General features: G+C 36.2%; 2 protein-coding genes across 2 annotated transcripts in view; one reads left to right on the plus strand and one right to left on the minus strand.

Annotated features, from left to right (window-relative positions):
• LOC115853512 (guanine nucleotide-binding protein G(T) subunit gamma-T1) overlaps nucleotides 1–20,309 on the plus strand; it is a 64,644-nt gene that overhangs the window by 20,313 nt on the left and 24,022 nt on the right. Inside the window, exon 2 of the mRNA XM_060305002.1 lies at nucleotides 12,688–12,732. Coding sequence (XP_060160985.1) covers nucleotides 12,688–12,732 — 45 coding nt within the window. The remainder of the gene's footprint in view (nucleotides 1–12,687; nucleotides 12,733–20,309) is intronic.
• Nucleotides 11,490–16,918, minus strand: TFPI2 (tissue factor pathway inhibitor 2). The gene is made up of 5 exons (XM_030857258.3): nucleotides 16,633–16,918; nucleotides 16,171–16,353; nucleotides 14,767–14,946; nucleotides 13,400–13,570; nucleotides 11,490–13,070 (listed from the first exon to the last, which is right to left on the minus strand). Exons 1-5 carry the CDS (start codon nucleotides 16,916–16,918, stop codon nucleotides 12,988–12,990), a joined length of 903 nt encoding a protein of 300 aa, XP_030713118.1. The 3' UTR covers nucleotides 11,490–12,987.

Below are 20,309 nucleotides of genomic sequence, written 5' to 3' on the forward strand. Positions count from 1 at the left end.
CTGTAGAAAAACTTAAAAAATCAACTGAAATAGTATAACAGATAGTAAAGCTTTATTGTGTTTGATTAATCAGAAAATAACTAGGCCAAAAATCATCTTTCCTATTTAACAGTAATTACCAGTTAGAATGTATGAATCATAAGATACTTTCACTAACACAAAAAACAAAAACTTTAAAAACATGAAAAATAAACTTGAAATATAAAATAAAGAAATAATGATGCACCAAGGAGTGATTTTTTTGTTATTCTGATGTAATACCCTACCAGAGAGGTGCGTGTGTGTTTCACCCCTTTCTTCATCTTTAAGACAGTAAAGATAACATATCTTTGAAGGAATCAGGTAGGTATTTAGGGCTGTCATCCCTAGAAAGGAGTGAGATGCATGGATTTATAGTAGCTATCCTTTGTTGGACCTAACTCCATTACAGGAAGAGAGGGTTTCATAAGCCTTTTATTTCCATAGGGCTTAAGAAATAATGGAATCCTGGAGAATTATTGGTACAGGCAGAAGGGCAGGGGTTATAGATGCCCTATTGAAACATATCTGATTCCTTTCAGCCATAACACCTCCAAAGAACACCTCAGGAGAGGGTGGCTGTGAGTGAGCCCATAAGGCCTGGATGTGCTTTAGGTGAGGAATATCGCTGACTTCAACATTAGGAAACAGGATATGGATTCAATCTGAGCCTAAATTCCTTTGTAGGACCAGTTGATTTGGACAAGTGGCTGAGAAAAACAACCACATTACAGCATAGAGAAGCCAGGCAGAGTTGCAGATGATTGCTGATAATGCATTCTCTTCTATAAAAGGATAAGTAGGGGTCATGGACAGAGAGGAGGCTTCTCCCTGTCTCTAAGTTGAATGTCTAGAGCTCTCATTTGCAGCTGAAGAAGGCTTCCATCTCCCAGTAATCTTAAACTATCCAAGTGAAGCAAGAGAATTCTCATAGATTTGTAGTGGACCATCTGTCTTGATAAGAGCACCTGGAAAAATTATAATATGATTTTACAAAATAGAGATAGAAATATGACCCTAAATGCATGCTTTGTGTTACTGACAAATTTCTTATATTACAGATGACAATTTTATTGCAAATGAAAGTATAGATATTATGCAAACCCAATTAATGGAATGGGGTTATATTTTTAGCTTGAAAAACAGATTCTGAAATTAACCTGGAAAATAAATGTATCCAAATAGTGAAGAAATTACTTTTAAAGAAGAATAAAACACTGTGATATTATTGTAAAAATCAATATAAATCTTTAGAAAAGAAAGTTAGGTAATAACCATTTATTTTCTAAGAAGGGCAAATACTGGTCTTCAGTAGTTAAATGTTTGAACTAATGACAATAATTTAGAAATATCCTGATTTTAAAGGTAATTGTCTCCTTGAAGCTTAACTCGTAATCTTGAGATAAGGCTAGCCTTGATTATTAGTTACAAGAAATGACATTTGCATACAAAAGTTTGATTTATAAAGTAACATTTTATTACAGACAGCAATATTTGTTAAAAAGTTGTAAATAGCTTTGGTTGTTCACTTAAAAGTGTAGACTACTATTTGAAACAAAAGTTTTTAGCAGGTAATCATTAAACTGATGGTATACCATCATTCATCTCACTCCAGTAAACGCAAGAAACAAAAAATGACTGAGAATATATTCTTTAAAATTATAGCTGAACAACTGCTCTATGTAAAAAAAAAATGTATTTTACAAGTAAAAGTTATCTGAAAAGATTAACTTTAAAACACAATGCAGAATATCAATTTGTCATGAGAATTATAGTGCTGTGATTCAGATGAAAAATTTCCGGGAGAGGATGACTAAGACAGAGCTCTTCTGTATCAAATATAAAAGAACTGTTTAAGCAAAATATAAAATTAACCTCCATTTTAGTTTCAGAGGGGAATAGCTGGCCTCTACTGCAAAATTCTAATCTAGGACCATATCAATTTGTATCTTTGCTGAAGAATTTATTAGCTTCAAATACTAGGTAAGATAAAGTTATAAGTGCAACTGTGGGGTTAAGGGGCTTAGGCTCTGAAGGTAGTGTCAACATATACAGTTGACCCTTGAACAACTCAGGGGTTAGGAGCACCCATGCCTGTGCAGACAAAAGTCTGTATACTGCTATCTCTGCCTCAAAAACAAAGGAATTAATAAATGACTCACTCAAGGGCAGGAAGCAGAAACAGTTTAGATAGAATCAGAACTCAAACCCCAGTTCTTTTGATTCCACATAATGTGATCTCTAATCAAACAAACTTTTCCCCACACTTAGTTAATTCAAAGATCTGTAAAATTAAAATATATGTAGTATATTTATTGAAAAAAATCTGCATATAAATGGACCTGTGCAGTTCAAACCTGTGTTCAAGAGTCAACTGTAATTTATATTCTGTACACATTAAGAGTTATGAATGTAAAAATCAGACTAAGTTTAAAAAAGAGAACAGGAAAATTGATCTGTGGTTCTTAAAACTTTAAATATTATTTCAGTTTTAAAAGTGTTTGTCAGATTTCCCTAGGATAATGGTGGTTACTTAAGTAATAATCTCTCTACACATCCTCCAAAGACTATATGGATCCATAAGGAGATATAATAAAACCACCCATAACTTACATTTAGAGCAAAACTAAGAGAAAGGTAACACACAAACTTCAATTTACATGTAATTGAGGAATAATGTGAAGATTATGCCCCCAAAAGAGGAGAATGTAGTGGGATCCTGCAGTTGGAGAAATACAGATAATATTACCCCAAGAAAAAGAGGGGTTTACCCAAACTGGAGTGTGAGATCTGGATCAAAGCCACAGCTGTTGGGGAATTGGGAAGGAGAAAAGACATGGAAGCTGCAGAACCAAAGGTGGCAGACTAGGGAAGACATTGCATAGGGTGGCAGTGAGACAACCGAAAAGAAGTAAATAGCCCTTGGAGGCTTGATAGACTTGATAGTGAATGGTAAGAAGGAAGAAAATGATGGAAAGTAAGAATCTCATAGAAAGTTCAAGAATTACAGCAGTAGAAGACACACCACAGTGTAAAGTCTTTATAATTCTGTGCACCAGCAGAAAAAAGTATTCCTGAACTAAGAACCCTAGTAAGCTACCCAAACCCCTTGTAGTGCTCCGTGGGTTGCTTGTTATTGTTGACTCAAGAATATCCAAGACATCAGGGGTCCCCAACCCCGGGCCGGGCCGCGGACGGGTACCTGTTAGGAACCGGGCCGCACAGCAGGAGGTGAGCGGAGGGCGAGCAAGCGAAAATTCATCTGGCGCTCGCATTACTGCCTGAACCATCCACCATCCCCCACGCCTGCCCTGGTCAGTGGAAAAATTGTCTTCCACAAAACCAGTCCCTGGTGCCAAACAAAAACGCTGGGGACCACAGCAAGACACAAGCTGTTCAAAAGGAAAACACTAGATATAGAAAATAGGCCAAGCAAATCATGTGTATGTATAAATAACAAAAGTGGCAAGAAGAAAAACAACTATAAAATATTTAAATTTGGGTCAATTTTGATATGTTACTCAGTAAATTATTAGACTCAAAAATTAAAGAACAAACCTCTGGGACTTCAGGCTAAAAAACCAAGTCACAGAGGAAAACAGATATCAACAATAGATTTCACAGCATTATTGATCCTACCACCTTTTCACACTCTCTCCCCTTGATGCTTTCCTTCCTCTTTTCATATAGCTTAAATTTCATAGATTTCAACATTAAATATAATGTTAACTGTAGGTTTTATGTGGGCATCCATTTTCAGATGAAGGAGGAGCTCTTCTATTCCTACTTTGTTGAGATTTTTTTTAATCATGAATTGATACTGAATTTTATCAAATGCCTTTTCTGCATCTGTTAAGATGATTATGTGATTTGTCATTTATTTTGTTAATGTGGTCATTTACAATGATTGATTTTCTTATGTTGAAACTGTCTTACACCACTGGGACAAACTTCACTTAGTCATGATGTGTTGTATATTACTGCATTTGACTTTGTAATAGTTTGTTCAAGTTTTGTGCATCTGTTCACAAAGAAGAAATTGGCCTATAATTTTTCTTCCTTGTAATGCCTTTCCCAATTAGTTTTAGTCTTGAAAAATGGGAAGTATTTCTTTTTTATTATCTTCTAGAAGAGATTTTGGAAGTTAGGATTATTTCTTATTAAAAGTCTGGGATAATTTACCAATGAATCATCCATCTGGGCCTGAAGTTTTCTTTGTGCTAAAGTTGAACTGTGGCTTCAATTTCTTTAACAGATATGGGAACATCCAGAATGTCTTCCTATTTTCATGTTAGTTTTGGAAACAGGACCAGCTTAATGGGCATGCATTCCATGTGGTCACATGCATTTACAAGGGTCCTGCTCTTGGTTTAATGTTTTATTGTCACCATCTTTAAATTCCTAATTAGTGTTTGAGCAAGGAATCTGCCATTCTCACTCTGTACTGGACCCCTCAAATTACATAGCTTTTCATGTTTTGTCTTTTTTTTTTTTTTTTGCGGTACGCGGGCCTCTCACTGTTGTGGCCTCTCCCGTTGCGGAGCACAGGCTCCGGACGCACAGGCTCAGCGGCCATGGCTCACGGGCCAAGCCGCTCCGTGGCATGTGGGAGCCTCCTGGATGGGGGCACGAACCCGCGTCCCCTGCATCGGCAGGCAGACTCTCAACCTCTGCGCCACCAGGGAAGCCCCGTCATTTTTGTTTTTAAAGGAATTTGCCTATTTCATCTGAGTTACCAAATGTATTGTTATGAATTTGTTAACAATATCCATTAATTCTATTTTCAACAACTTTGTGATTTGTAATATTGTCTGCTTTTCTATTTGTGATATTAATAATTTATGTTCTTTTTCTTTAAAATCTTGCTATTAACAAAATACTTGATTAACTTTTTTAAAGAAAAAATTTTGACTTTATTTCCTTAAAATTTATGTCTGTTTTCTAAACATTTTTATTGCTGTTATCTGTATTAACTTACATTCTTCTACATTTTTGGGGGGTGCTTAAATAATGTGTTTAATATGGTTAATTTTCTAGTTTCTTGAGATGGAGGATTGGAACATTGATTTTCAATCTTTCTCCTCTTTAATTACTAATTTAGAAGTATAAATTTCCCTTTGATCACTATTTTTAACTGCATCTCAGATTTTTGATATGTCAGATTTATTTTCACTTAGCTGAAATCTGTTCCATTGTGATTTCATCTTTGACACATGTGTTATATAATAGTATGTGTTTAATTTCCAAACACTCAGAGATTTTCCAACCATCTTTCTAACTTTCTAGATTAATTTTGTAATCAGGGAATATACAGGGAATATATATATATGTGATTTTGATTCTTTGGAATAGATTGAGACTTACCTATGGATCAGCAAGTGGTCCACTTGGTAAATATTCCATATATACTTACAAACAATGTTTATTCTGAATCTGTTGGGTATAGTGTTATTTAAATTTCCTATTTCATTAATTTTTCCTACTTTTTCATTTACTGAAAGAACTGTGTTAAAATATCACATTATATAAATTACAATTATAGATATGTCTATTTCTCCTTTTAGTTATCTCTGTTTTCCTTTCATGTATTGAACTTTTTATTAGACATGTAGACATTTATAATTATTATATCCTATTGATTAAATTGAACCTTTTTATCACTGTGAAAATCCCTCTTTATTTTGGCTATTCTCCTTGTCTCAAAATCTTCTTTGTCTGAGATTAATAAACTATTTTGGTTAGTAGTGTTTATATGGTATACCTTTTCTATTCTTTATTTTCAGTTATTTATAACATGTATATAAAGCATGTGTCTTGTAAACAGTATTGAGTTGAATCCTGGATTTTTGTTTGTTTTTTAATTCAATATGACTATTTCTTCCTTTAATTGGAGTGTTTAGCCAACTTATATTTAATAATATTACTTAGATAGTTGGGTTTAAGTCAGCTATCTTGCCACTGTTTTCTAATTGTCCCATCTTTTGTTTCTTCATTTCTTTTTTCCTGCTTTCCTTTGGATTAATCATTATTCCATTTTTCCTATTAGTCCATTCTTTACTCACTTTTTAGCCCTATCTGTTTTGTTATTCTTTCACCAATTACCCTTAACTTACTGTATGTATTCTAGCTAGTAAGTTGTAATACTCCCCAAAGTATACAAGAAGCTGACAAAAGTTTAATTCCATTAACCAACACTCCTACCTTTGGTGCTATTAATTCCATATATCTAAAACCTACATGTTTTAAATTCATAAGATATGATACTCAATACTTTTAAACAGAATATTCATTTATAGTTTTTCACACTTCTATCTTCTAGTGCTCTCATTCCATTCTGGGATCATTTTCCTTCAGAATTTCCATTAATGTTTTCTGTAGTGCAGATCTGCTGACAACACATTCTCTTCGCTTTTGTTTATATGTAAACATCTTCATTTATCCTTCCATTTTGAAGGATGTTTTTGCTGGGTGTACAATTATTGGTTTGCAGGTTTTGTTTGTTTAGCACTTTAAAATGTTAATCTGTCATTTTCTGACTTCGATAGTTTCTGTTGAAGTCATCAGTCATCAGTCTTTTTGATGCTCATTTGGAGATACTTGTTTTTTCTAGTTATATGAAGATTTTCAATTTGTTTTTAGTTTTCAGAATTTTGACTGAGATGTGGCCAGTTGTATTTTTCTTTGATTTTTTTCTGTTTGGAACATGTAGAGCTTCTTGAATATATAGTCATATGTTTTTAGTTAGGAGAAGTTCTTAGCCAGTAATTTTTCCAATATTGCTTCTTCTTATATTCTCTATAATAATTCTTATAGTACATAACACTTTCCTTATCACTTTATTCAAATTGTTGCAGTGTTTTATTGAGGAAATATCTCACAATCTACTGGGCTTTGGCACAAATATCATAGTTCCTGATTTCTTGTAAGGATGTCACATAATCAGTTTAAGAGTTGAGAAAGTGCTAAATGAATCCTGCTTAATGACATATCATGAAATAATGTAGCTTCACAATCCAACTTGCAGAGGAAAAACAAAATAACATCACTATTTACACAAATTGGAAGAAGATATCTGTAAATCATAACTAACAAAAGATTCTTACCCAGAATACATAAAAATATACAAATTAATGATACAGAGTCAAAGGGAAAAATGGAAGAAATACAAATGGACAATTTATAGAAGAGGAAATGAGAATGGCCAACAAATATAAAAAAATGATTCTCAGCATCATTACTGATCAGGAAAATAAAAATTAAACAACAGTGAGGTACAATTTCTCACTTATAAATGGCAACAATTAAAGACTTTGACAGTGTTCAGTGTTGTCAAAAACTTGAAGAAATAGAAATTTGTGTACATTGGTGCTTAGTGGTACTAATATTTTGGTGAGTGATTTGGCAAAATACAGTAAGTTGAAGATGAACATGTCTTTAACTAGCAATTCCACTTCCAGGTCCATGTGTGTGTAATATGAGATATGTATATAAACATTTGTTATTATATTGCTTATAAAAGCAGAAATTTGGGAATATACGTCAATAGGGAAATGGATGAATATACTGTATTCATGTACTGGAATAACATTGTGTAGTCAAAATAAATGAAGCAGATCTACATGAAACAATGTGGATTTATAGACTATACCTAAAACATAATGGTAGTAATGCATGATGACAATGGATACATAGTGTGACATCATAAATAATTTTAAAATGTGTAACAATACTTCATATTGCTGTGGGTGAATATATTCATAATACAAGCATTAAAATATGCACAGAAAGTATATACTCCAACATTAGGAGAGCAGTTACTTCTCAGGAGAGTAAGGGAGAAATGGGATGACAGAGGAACATTTGAGTCTTAAGCTCTATTTGCCACATCTCATTTCTTAAAATAGAAAAAGCACCTGAAACAAATCTGGCAAACTCCTATCATGTATTTTAAATTGGGTCAGTTATAATGTTTTCTGTAATTTTCTATGTTTGAAACAATTCATTATTAAAAATTCGAGTATAAAATATTAGCTCTATTTTTATGTTAACATTGTAAGCTAAGTTTAAAGGGAAGTATTAACCTTTAATGAGAGAAAATGTATAATATTTTTAAGTGCAACATTTAGTAATAATCTTGGAAATACCAGTTAAAATAATGATTAGATACCACTTAATTATAAAGAAGTGATTTATTTTTCTGTTTATTTTAAACCAAATTGTTGGACATTTGCATAGATTCTTAGGTGGGGATAAATTGATTTAACTTTGTAATGCAGTTTGTTAGTATATACTGAGAGCATAAAAATGCTCATATCTCTTGACTAAGTTATTTCTCCCTCAAGGAGACAAATATTGTTAAACACTTAGTGGTAAAATATTGGATTGTTTTTATTTTTATCCTTATATTTTTCTTTTATTTTCTATATATTATACAGTGAGTATGATAATATATTTTAAAATGAAAAAAAACCTATTAATTTTACTTGAAAAACCCAAACACCCTAACAATAAAACTCCTGGGAAAATAATTAAATACTGTGTTAGAGTGACTGGGAATTGTATTGGGTATAGCCAAGCCCACAGAACAGATGGTTAAACCTGCTTGAGGAGGGTCTAGGAATGCTGTGCCAACAAGAAGATTCAACTTGTCAAGTAGTTATTAAGGAGGGATGGATACTATTTTCAAAGGAAAATTAAACATTCTAAGGCATAAAACTGTGTTCCTCACGTGTCATGCAAGTATACGTTCTAATCATTTGGATCCAGTGTTTTTAATGTACATCTTTGAGTGCCAACTCAAACCACTAAATCAAAACCCCTGGGCATGGGGCTTAGGAGTCTGTACTGTGCCTGGCTGCCCAGATGGCTCTCATGCACAAAATTTAATAACTGTATTATAGAAAAATAAAGCACTATGCTTTGGAAATTGAACACAATTTAGTGCAACTGAATTGTAGGTTATAGATGATGGTGTAATCGGGGAGATGAAGCTGGAGCAGAATGTCATGGTCTACTTGTATGAAGTCTTAAATGACATACTAGGGGCTTGGACAGTAACATGAAGATTTAATAGGAAACCACTAAAGAGTGTTTTTTTTTGTTTTAGGGTTTTTTTTAGAATTTTATTTTTTTATACAGCAGGTTCTTATTAGTTATCCATTTTATACATATTAGTGCATATATATCAATCCCAATCTCCCAATTCAACCACTAAAGAGTTTTAAGCAGAAGAGTAACCTGATAAGATTATTTTTTTTTTAAGAAAGATTACCCTGGCCTTAGTGTGGATGATTGGATATGGAGCAGACATAGGCAGGGAGGAAACTTGGGAGAATGTTTTAATTTTCTGGAGTAAGATAAGGAGGATTAGAATAGGTTTGAATAGATACACTTGGCGACCAATTGATACAAGGGTGAAGGGAGAAGAAATAATTGTAGATGATTTTGATTCCCACATTTACTTGCCTCCATCTCTATATTTATGACAGAATATATAGACAACAAATATTTAAAGCTACAACTCTGCACTTTTCTGTTTTTTCTTATTTTTATCGCAAGACATTTCTTTTCTTTTTCTTTTTTTTTTAGAAACATGAAGCTTCTAAAGACAAGCTTCTATGACCACTCTTACAATACAGGGAAGGACATGCCAAAGGACAGTCCCTTACTAAATAACATCATTAGCTAAATGTCTACAAGACTGTTGGCAGAGATAACATGTACACTTGGAGGTACCATGATCCAGGCAATCTAGAAGGCTCCACTGCAGTTTCTGTCGGTGAACATGTGACAATGTGTGTGCATAAGTGGTAGTCCAGAGTAATTTTTTTCAGTAAGAGGCTGTGATATTCGAAAGCTAGCCATTCCTTTTTTTGTGTCACGGAATGAGACATTCCTTTTAAACAGCTGTCTGGTAAAATCACAGTAGTGACCTGTCTTCAAGCTGATGGTGGCAAAAAGGAATTTCCCTTCAACTGCAGAATGTCCTACGACAGTTCTATTTATTTCGTCATTAGATTAAAATGGCAGAGGTTTGGGCTATTAGAACAGTTATATCAGAAAGTCTACCTCCTACCCTTGCTGAGCAGAAAGCTGTAGCTGTAAGCGAAGTCAGGTCCATGATCCCCAAAGGGCTTTGGTCCCAGGGTGGGTTAAAGTCAACAAATAAATCAAGCTTCCCTGTAGTGCTTGAAACCCCCTAACCACCATGCCCAGAGGCTCTGTATCGCTCACTCGACAACCCCAGAGCACACACAAGATCCTTCTGCTATAGTCATTCTCAGAAACCACCAAAAGCAGTCATAAATACAGGCCTTATTCAACTGAAAACCTTTTAATGACAGGCTTTTTGTTGTTGTTACATCTCATACTCTATAAAAGCACTGTCTCCTCTTTTTCCTCCTTTTAAAAATTGTTTTGGTTTGTTGGAGAAACTAGGATATTTGTCCTGTAGAATGTCCAATATTATGTATTTGGCTGATTGACTTTCCCTGGTTTCTTCCAACTTGCTCCTTTACCCACCAAGAGTACCTTACAATCTGGCAATATGATAGACAGTAAGCTCTAGAGACTGGCCTAACTTCAGGTTTAATTTTTTCTCTCTTTCTTTCTGAAAGATTACTTCATCAGAAAGGGTGTACACTTCTTATTGCATCACATCCAGAAGTGAATAATGTCTGTTGGCACACTTTTAGTAATGTTAAAATTATCCATGGGTTCAGAGACATTAGTCTGATTTCTCCATGATACTGTTCCCCATCAATCTTTCATGCCATGGTTTCAGCATCCACAGATGATCATTACCTAGATGCATACTTCATTAGGGGTATCTTCTAACATTTTATTGCATGTATTAGGTGGGATTCTTCTATGAGTAACTTTCTCTCGTACACTATTTAGTTGTTAAGACTAAATAAAAAAGGATAAGTACTTTAGTATTTTTCTAATTTCATCAGTTTTCAGAGTAATGAGACAATGCCCTAGCAACCTCTAAGAGTCACCAAGGAGGTGTATGTGTAATTATTAACTCATGTTATATTCATATTTATATACTTATATATTTGTGGTCATTTTTTGTTTTATGCTCATATTGCCTCATTTTAGGTCAGTGGAAGTCCCCTAATGTTACTCTTCTGTTTTTGTGACGTGATTCATTAGTCTTTTTTTTTTTTAATTCATTAGTCTTTGATAGTTTCCTTGCTTTACAGCATAAGATGGCCCAGGTTCATCTTACACATTTCCTGTCCCAGACCTAGACTCAGCAAGCTCTGGTTTCTTTTAGTGACCATAATCTGGATGGTAGGTATACTTACTCCTACTGGATTGTCAAAAGACTTTTCAATGAAAGGGTGGCAAATACATTTTTATAGAATATATAATATAGTATTCTATGTATGATAGGTTCAAAATAACAATATTACTAATCAGACTAAAAAATGTATTTTTAGATAGCTTCAGAATTTATTTGACTCTTAGATTATATCCTCCAAAAGATACAGAGTCAAAATACTAGTTTTGAAAGTCACTGAAAATAATTATATACCCTTTTTGTAGTTATGCCACTATTTGATATTCATTTAGGTTCAATTGTTTTGTCTTGTTTCCAGTTTTAGAAGGAATGCTTTTTATTCTTTTTGATTTAATTTTGTTTTTTAATTACACAAAATATTTACATGATCCAGGATCAAAATTATAGTAAGGTACATTCACATAAATTTCACTTCCATACCTGTCCAATCCTTTGTCTCCTACCTCATCTTATAGGTAAACATTTTTAATATCTTTGTATCTTCTGTGATTTGTGTGTGTGTGTGTGTGTGTATTTATTCATATTGTTCTAGACCCTGTTTTTCTTTAATGTATCCTGAGGATCAGATGATATCCACATATAGATAATTTGCTGATTTTTCATCCATAATTTCTTCAACCAACCCCCTATTGATGAGTATCTGGTTTGTTTCCAGTTTTCAGTTATTCCAAATAATATATCAACTACGGCATATTAGCATTTTGGGGGTTTTTTTTGTCACAATACCTTTGGGATAGATTTTTAAAGGAGGCATTGCTCAAGAAAAGGGCAAATGTACTTATAATTTGGCCATATCAGGGGCATACTTTTAAACATTAATCTTGCCAAGAAAATGTAGGAATTTTAAAAAATCTTGTTGTTACAGAGAAAGAAAAAAACTGTTTAAAATGGGATGATCATATTTATCAGGAATATTTTATTAGTGGAATTTAAATTATTAAATTTATGCATTGTCTCTGGTATAGTATAAATAAGCACCTTGAACAGTACAAAAATTTTAACAACTTAACGCTGAGTGGGGATGGATGGATAGCTGAAGAGAGAGAGAGACAGAGAATCCCCCCACCCCTACCCGAGGAGTGCATTTCTGGTTGTAATTACTTTACTAGCTTTTTAATTCAGTCAAAAAAGTTACTTTATTTTATTATCTTTTAAATGACACTGTAGAAATAGAAATAAGTTAGCAGTGTCTACATAGTAGCATTTGTAACATTTTTTGAAGTGTTGGTAAGTCTGCAAGTTTGTCTCCTTGGCCCCAAAATATAATCTAACTTTTAAATGCAAAATTAAATATATTTGCTGGTCCTTTTTATAATCCTATGTGTTAAAAGAATATGATTATATTGTCTTATATTTTTCAGTTACTATCATCTTCTGAAATCAGGGAGAGCAACCCCAAGAACTGGGTGAGTCATATTTGCTTTTATATCTTATGCACAGCAAGAATTTAACCTCATAAAAAAATAGTTGAACATTAAATTTAAAATAATAGATTCGCATTTGAATAGCAGCTAGTTATGTATAAAAAATACACAAATTTAAAAATATAACATAAGAACTGGTGAATAAATCACTAATGATTCGCTTACTTGTGTTACCATATTATCCTTCAGATATAATCATAAAGGCATTCACAAGATGACATACGGAAAAAAAAAGGGTTAAAATCGCTTCTTCTTAATTTTCAGTCTTCTACTTGCAAAGAGAAGCTTTGGCATCTTCTTGTTCTTTCCCTTTTTCAAGGCTAAGGTCAACAAAATAAAAATAAACATCATATTACCCAGTCTGTAGGCTCGCTATAAATCACCACTTACGACATGCTTACAAACTCACCTCATCTTAATTTTAATGATTATAAAGTCAGTTTTACTCACTATCCACTTAGTCAATAACACTCTACCTAGCCAGTATAAGCATTTTGACAAAACTGACCAGTACTAAAGCGCTATCTATGTAGAAGTAGTCTAGAAATGGCAATATGTTATTAGTAAAATGGATACATCAAAATATAATTTTGCTTATGAGTTATTTATAAAGTTAGTTTAAAAATTGAATAAGAAAAAAATCCACTACCTTTTACACAAATGCGTTTGCAGTCCTTCACGTTAACAAAGTTATTGTTATTCCCTCCACAGCCAGTATAGGTGAAGGCCTCACAGGCTTTGTGTCTTGGATTAAAATAATAGCGAGTTGCATTAGCAGAGCATAGTCCCTCATCTTTTGGACTATAGCAAAATGATGGACCTTAATGAAAAAGAAAATAAAATTAAAAATGCAGTAATAGCAGATTTACTAAACTGTGCTGATTACTGAAGTAACTGAAGAAAATCTAATCCCATAGAAGCTTCGTTCTGAATCCAAAATATACTACGCCATTTAAAAAGTGTGCCTTGAATTTCAAAACAGCTGACATGCCATATTTTGTTAACTCTAAATTTTTATAAAGTGGACAGAATATCAAGCTATATCCTTGTATCGTTTGAATGTGTAAAGAAATTAAACCCGAAAAACAGATATGGACAGGTAAAAATGGGCTACATTTCATGGGAAAATATGTGACATGCTTTGGTAAACTCTCTTGTGTTGGTAGTTTTATTTTAAATGTTTTTATCAGCTCTCCTTCCATTATTAATCAAGAATACATGTATCTAATTCCCAGGTAGCCACTGGAACACTTACATTTACATAAACAATTTAAAAGAACGCCAGCAAGAACCATCTCCTCATTAATTCAAGATTTTGCATATTCAACACTGTATAGCTACAGAGCTTTATCAAAGTCTCTGCCAAAGCAAGTTTTCCTTGTTTGTTGAACTTATTTATCTCTGTGTACGTGTCTCTGCTATGCCTACGGAAAATGCCTGTACAAACATTACATACTACCCAAGTAACCCATGGTTTTAGGGATTGTGTGGGGGGAATGTAGGTAAGCAATGGGGAAGAGAGAAAAGAGGAATAGAGATCAATTTGTGCTACAATTTGTAACTACTAAAGAACACAGAAATCTAACCAAAAACTTTAGAAATTTTCAGGTTTCACCATGAAGTCTTTCTATCACACTATCTCATATATACAACTGATTTCATACAAACCTGAGGTCATGTCATTAATGAAGATTGTAATTTTTTACGTGTAAATTACGTAGATGAGAAATAGTTCTAAAGAAACAATGCAGAAGAGGAAGCAAAACTTGAATCATAGCTTTGTCACTTTCCAGCCCTGAGAACTTGGCAAGTTGTTAACTTCTAGCTTGCACTCTAATATGTAGAACAGGGGATAATAATACTCCCTCACAGGGCAATAGTGTGAAGATTGATATCATATTATATGTGAAATCACCAGAACGCAAACCATGTTCATTCCACATCAAATTGTTAACTTTTTCACCCTAAAGCCTTAATAAAGAAATGAAATAGAAACACTGTAAAAAGAATATTTACCTTTCTTTGGTGCACAGAAGCCCATACAAGTAGCTTCATCCGGGAACCGGTTCTCACTGCTGTGACACCCGCCAGATATGAATTTTTCACATGCCATGGAACTTAGATTGAAGAAATACACTTCTCTGGGCTCCCCACACTGCCTCTTACTGACTTCCAACCGGCAAATCTTGGGAACTTCTAGGACAAGAAGAGCATAAAACAATGTTAGTAAAAATTTAACCTTCTTGGTATTACTTTCAAAACTTTACTGTATTTTCAGAAACAACTGGTGGTGGCCAGGGTGGAGTGGGGGAAGGCATCATATTTAGTGCTGGGCTAGTAAACCCCCAAAAGACTGCCCACTAGTCCAGTTACAGTGAGACCTTGTATCCCTGGGTCCAGAATCCACAGATTCAACCAACCCCAGACAGAAAATATTCAGGAAAAAAAATTCCAGAAAGTTCAAAAAAAAAAAAGCGAAACTTAAATTTGTCCTATAGTGGCAACTATATGCCTAGCATTTATGTTGTATTAGGCATTATAAGTAATCTAGAGATGATTTAAAGTATAAGGGAGGATGTGCATATGTTATAGACAAACGCTGTGGATTTTGGTATGGGTGGGGTGGCGTCCTGGAACCAATCCCCACAGACACTGAGAGGCAACTGGATTCGGCTTTTTTTTTTTTTTTTAACAGTGTCTCCAGACTTGGCTCGGCTATGATAAATTTTCAACTTCAGTGGAAAGACTGTTCTCTCAGAGTATTCTGATTGTTTCTACATACGAAGTTAATCAAACTTATTCGTAGGAATACACATTTTTCCCTGGCTCAATTCCTTGAATAGCAGAGCCCCAGGTTCTGTTACAGGCCTTAACAGAGATAATAAACATAATTAAAATAAAATCGAAAACAGCATCATGAATCTCCACTATATCTCTATACTAATCTAAGACCTGATGGGGTATCGGGGACAAAAATAAGATTATAATTAGCTAAATCACACTTTAATAACAAAATCCACTAAAAGTATTTCAGATTGATAGTGGACACGAGAAAATGCTATTCTCAAGGAGGCATAAAAACCATAGGTTTAGAACTATAATAAATACAGAAAAGCCCTTATGTTGCACCTAATACATTATACTCTTGCAGTGTTACGTCTTACTGGTGAAATCTTTTCCTGAGTCTGCACACGCAGTGAATTATGATAAATGCCAGTTAGGAGAGAGGAGATGTCTTAGGCGTTGTAAACTTTGTGATCACTTGTGGTAAACTGAAAAGCATTAAAAGCCTTAATATTTGAGAAAATTCAGGCTAAAACTTACTGTAGAAGATGGGATCTGGAAAATAAGCTAAGTTACTACTAGCCCTTCAGTGCAAGGAGCAGCACAAGAGTCCTGAGTGTGCGTGCGAGCACTTACTCTGTATCCTCCAGCAAGCTTCATCGCAGGCCTCCCAAGTTTCGAAATTGTTGGCATTGCCCTCGCAGCCCCCATACATGAACTCGCGGCAGCTCTGCGTATACCTGTCATAGTAGTAACTGGGGATCCGGGCCCGGCAGGGCCCTTCGTCCGGGGGTAGGAGGCAGATCTCCGCGTTATTTCCTACAGGAGGGGCAGAAGGAGAGCCAGAGAGTGAGAGAAGGAGGTCAGCCACATCTCCGCGGAGGGAGAAGCTTCCCGGGGAGTTCTGTCCCGGCAGCTTCCCAGCACAGCAGAAGGGCATCTGCAGAGAAAGAAAGTGCAAACTTGGGTGCAAGTGCCCCGTTGCGTGGTGCACGGCAGGGATCGGGGAAAGCGGGGCACAGAGAGCGAGTGCAGGGGTCCGCGGAGCCCTCGCCGCCTGGCCGGGGCGATAAGGGGGTCCCCTGGGCAGGGAGATACCTGGCGGCGCTTGAGGAGCATCTCCCAGCGCAGTTCCCACCAGGAGAAGCGGCAGAACCACCAGCTGGAGGGGGCGAACAGAGTACATGGTGTCTGGATTCAAGCCGCCCGTGGGGTGAGGCGTCCCCAGAATGTGCCAGCGGGAGGAAGGTGCACAGCGTCCAACCTCGAGGCAGTCTGAGTTCCAGCGTGGTGGGTGCCGCTGCTTTATGTAGGGTGAGCGTCCTTCTGACCTGGGACAGGGCGGAGCGTGCCTTTGCGGAACCTGGAGGGGAGACTGATTCATGCCCTGAGAGCGCGGACCCTGCCGCCCCCTGGACGCTGGAGAGTGTGTGCGGCGGTGGGTGGGGGTTGGGCGGGGAGAGGAATTCCCCACCAAGTTGAACCTGCCTCCCAAACTTTCTCCAGTGGCCGAGCGGGGATGACCAGATGGGGCATTGTGTCAGAGATGGGAAGTCCACAGGCTAGAGGGAAATGACCTGGTTGTGATTGCACAAGGTTCCAACTTGCAGCATCACGCTGAAGCTTGAATCCACACTTTGAAAGCACAAAGTCCAGGTCTTTGAAGGGCAGAAAGTGTGAAATTCACAGGGCCAAGGGAAGCTGGGCTCATTGCATTAGACCCTTTAATAGAAATTTAAGTATATGTATTTCTTTACATTTATACATAGATATACACATTCATATTTCAGTGGAGCTCTAATTTACATTTCATAACAGGTTCATAATATTACAGTTGGATCAGTTTTGACAACTATATATACCCTTGTAATCACCACTCCAATCAAGAATTAAACATTTCCATCACCCCAGAACATTCTCTCAAACCCTTTCCCAGTCAATCCTTCCAACCCCAGGCCAGGGGCAACCATTCTGAGCACCACAGATTGGTTTCACCTGTTGTAAATCTCATGCAAATGGAATCATAAGATATTTACTGTTTTGTACTTCTTTTACTCCACTACCGTTTTTAAGACACACATGCTATTGTAGAGTTTGTTCCTTGTAAGTGTTGAGCAGTCTTCCAATGTATGAGTAGACAACAAAGGTCCTATTATTGGACATTTGTGTTATTTCTATTTGGGGCAACTATGAATAAAGCTGCTTTGTGTGTGCAAACAAATTTTATTACTCTCAAGTAAAATATTTTAAAATATTAGAAACTGCCAGACAGTTTTCCAGAATGATTATACCATTTTACACCGCCATCAGCTATGTGTTAGTGTTTTAACTATGTTTTTGGAGCTGGAACATGAAAGTCCAAAGAGAGGTGGCCTTAGGGGGGATCCTGAAGCTTTGGCCAGATCAGCCCCTTCCCATACATTTCTTAGTGTCAGTGCATCTATTATAGTTAATTGTTCCTTTGATATATTAGCCTGAGCCTAACTTTTTATCTATACAAAACAAATTATCTACACTGGGATTTTACATGAAATATCAAGGATATTTTTGGAGAACATTTTAATGGGTTCTCTTGATGAATGTGTCTTCCCTTCCTCCCCCTTTTCCTCTTGCTCTATTTAATATTCTTAAGGGAATAATTATCCTTGGCTTCTCCTAAAGATACTGGAGGGAGTTTACAGGAATTCTCTTTCAAGTTTCTGAGAATCTCTGTGCTTACAGCGAGTTAATCGTCTGGGATGTTTTCACACTATAACCCCTTGGGCCAGTTTTCAGTTATCCTGATGTCATGACAGAGAACCATATTCCTAGGAAAACTAACCTGGTCTGGAAATACTGTGTCATTTATGCTGTCAGATTACTAGATATCTATGATTAAGAATGACAGAGATGTAAGGATACATGTTTAACAACAAGCTCACCAGGAGAAAAAAAAGGGCGGTGGGGCGGCGGGGGGGGCGATTGGTGGTTTGTATATTTTACTGATTTCCATGGAGTAAATGCTCTCACTTTGGCTTGATTTCAAGCTGCCAGAGTTGGAAATAGATGAGTACAATCAGTTCACCAGAGCCAGTGTGAGCTGACTCCCGCACGCCAAGCCCTGCGGCAGCCAGCTGGTTTTGGAAAAACACACTCATATGAGAATCAGATAAGACCTTCCCAATACCTCCCAAATATTATTAGGGGAGGAAAATTTTACCACACGTTTATACAGGATCATGTTTGGAAGAAAAGCTAATTCAACGTCAAACTTAACCTATTTCCATTCTTCTGAATATGATTAAATATATCTCCGAAACAGACTAAAACAAATTCAAGGACAGAGACTCAGTCAGACTTATCATTTAGCATTAACTATTGTCACTTCTGTTCTTTGTTCTCAGCTGCTGGCAGTTTTTAATCATCTTTTGCTTCATGTAGAAAGAGAAATCTTTGGAATTAGGGCAGATTATTTTGGGAAATTGCATAGTGCAATGGGAAAGCAGACTTGGGAGTCTGAGGAAACCTGGATTTTATTCCTTGTTCCTTTGGACAAGTTACATAAAATCTCAGAGCCTCAGTTTTCTTATCTGTGAAATGGATATAATCACTGTCCCGTACAAGTGTGCTATAAGGATTAACGGGAAAGCGCCTAGGAACTCTGAGAGATGTGCTCCTCACATACAGGCACAGAATCCATCGGAATTGTCCCATGTCGCAGTTACCACTGAAAGCCTCGGCAGAGCATTTTAAGATGGAGCATTAGCCACAATCAAGAAACACAGCAGCATGAACTAGCCTTGCTCCCATCAGCTCTCCTCTTTGGCTGTGCTCAGGGGTCACCTCTCCACGTAGGAAGGTGTCACACAATCAGATACCACTTTGTGATAGTCTCTTCTGGGGAAATGAGCTTCAGGGTTCTCTCAGCCCCAGCAGATACTCAGTCCACTCAGGCCTGCTGTGTAACAGATGGAGGTGGAGGGGTTCAAAACCAGTCTTTTCACCCCTCCGTGGTATGGAGTCTATAGACACAGGTTGAAATCTGTATTCAGAGGTTCTCTAGAAATGTTAGTTTCCTCCCTTGTTCTATGCCAAATAGGGTGCGTCTCTAACACCTCTGTGACCGCTGAGTAGGGACAGGGAAGGAGAAGTGAACAAGTGGGGGGAGTCAGAATTTTGAGATTGTCAAGCCAGATGATCAGGAAGGAAATTACTCCTCAATTGCAAAACACTTGAGTATTTTTATATCCATGAAAAAGATATTTTCCTATATAAGAGGAATCTAAAATTCCTGGGACTACTTTAAATTACTGGATTTATCCTTAGGATTATGTGGAAGTAGCCATGTGACCACCACGATCAGCCTCCCCATAGGGATGTCATAGTACTTCTATTTCCTTAAACCAGTGTCTAGGCCAAAAGGTTACCACAGCTGAGGAAAACAATTCCTTAATCCAAAGTCAACAGGAAGTACAAGGCTGGAGGGATCAGGGAAGAACCGTCACCCAGATTGATTTGTCATTGCCAGACCAAGTGACAGCTCTAGTGGCTGCAGCTAAAGACAGAGGCTCAAAATAGTTTAGATCTCTGTAAAATAAGGCATGGAATTCTTATAATTTGAATGCTGAAGAGAACTATCAATACCATCTGTTCCAGTATTTTTATTTTACATTTACAAATTGAGACCTAGAAAGATAAAATGGCTGGTCATGTTTAATTACCTTAGTTTGTTGGCAGAGCTGAGACTAGAACCCACATTCCTGATACTCACTCAGTCTTGTATTCTTTCTGACATA

This window comes from Globicephala melas, chromosome 9 (assembly GCF_963455315.2).
Source record: "Globicephala melas chromosome 9, mGloMel1.2, whole genome shotgun sequence".
Lineage (NCBI taxonomy): Eukaryota > Metazoa > Chordata > Mammalia > Artiodactyla > Delphinidae > Globicephala > Globicephala melas.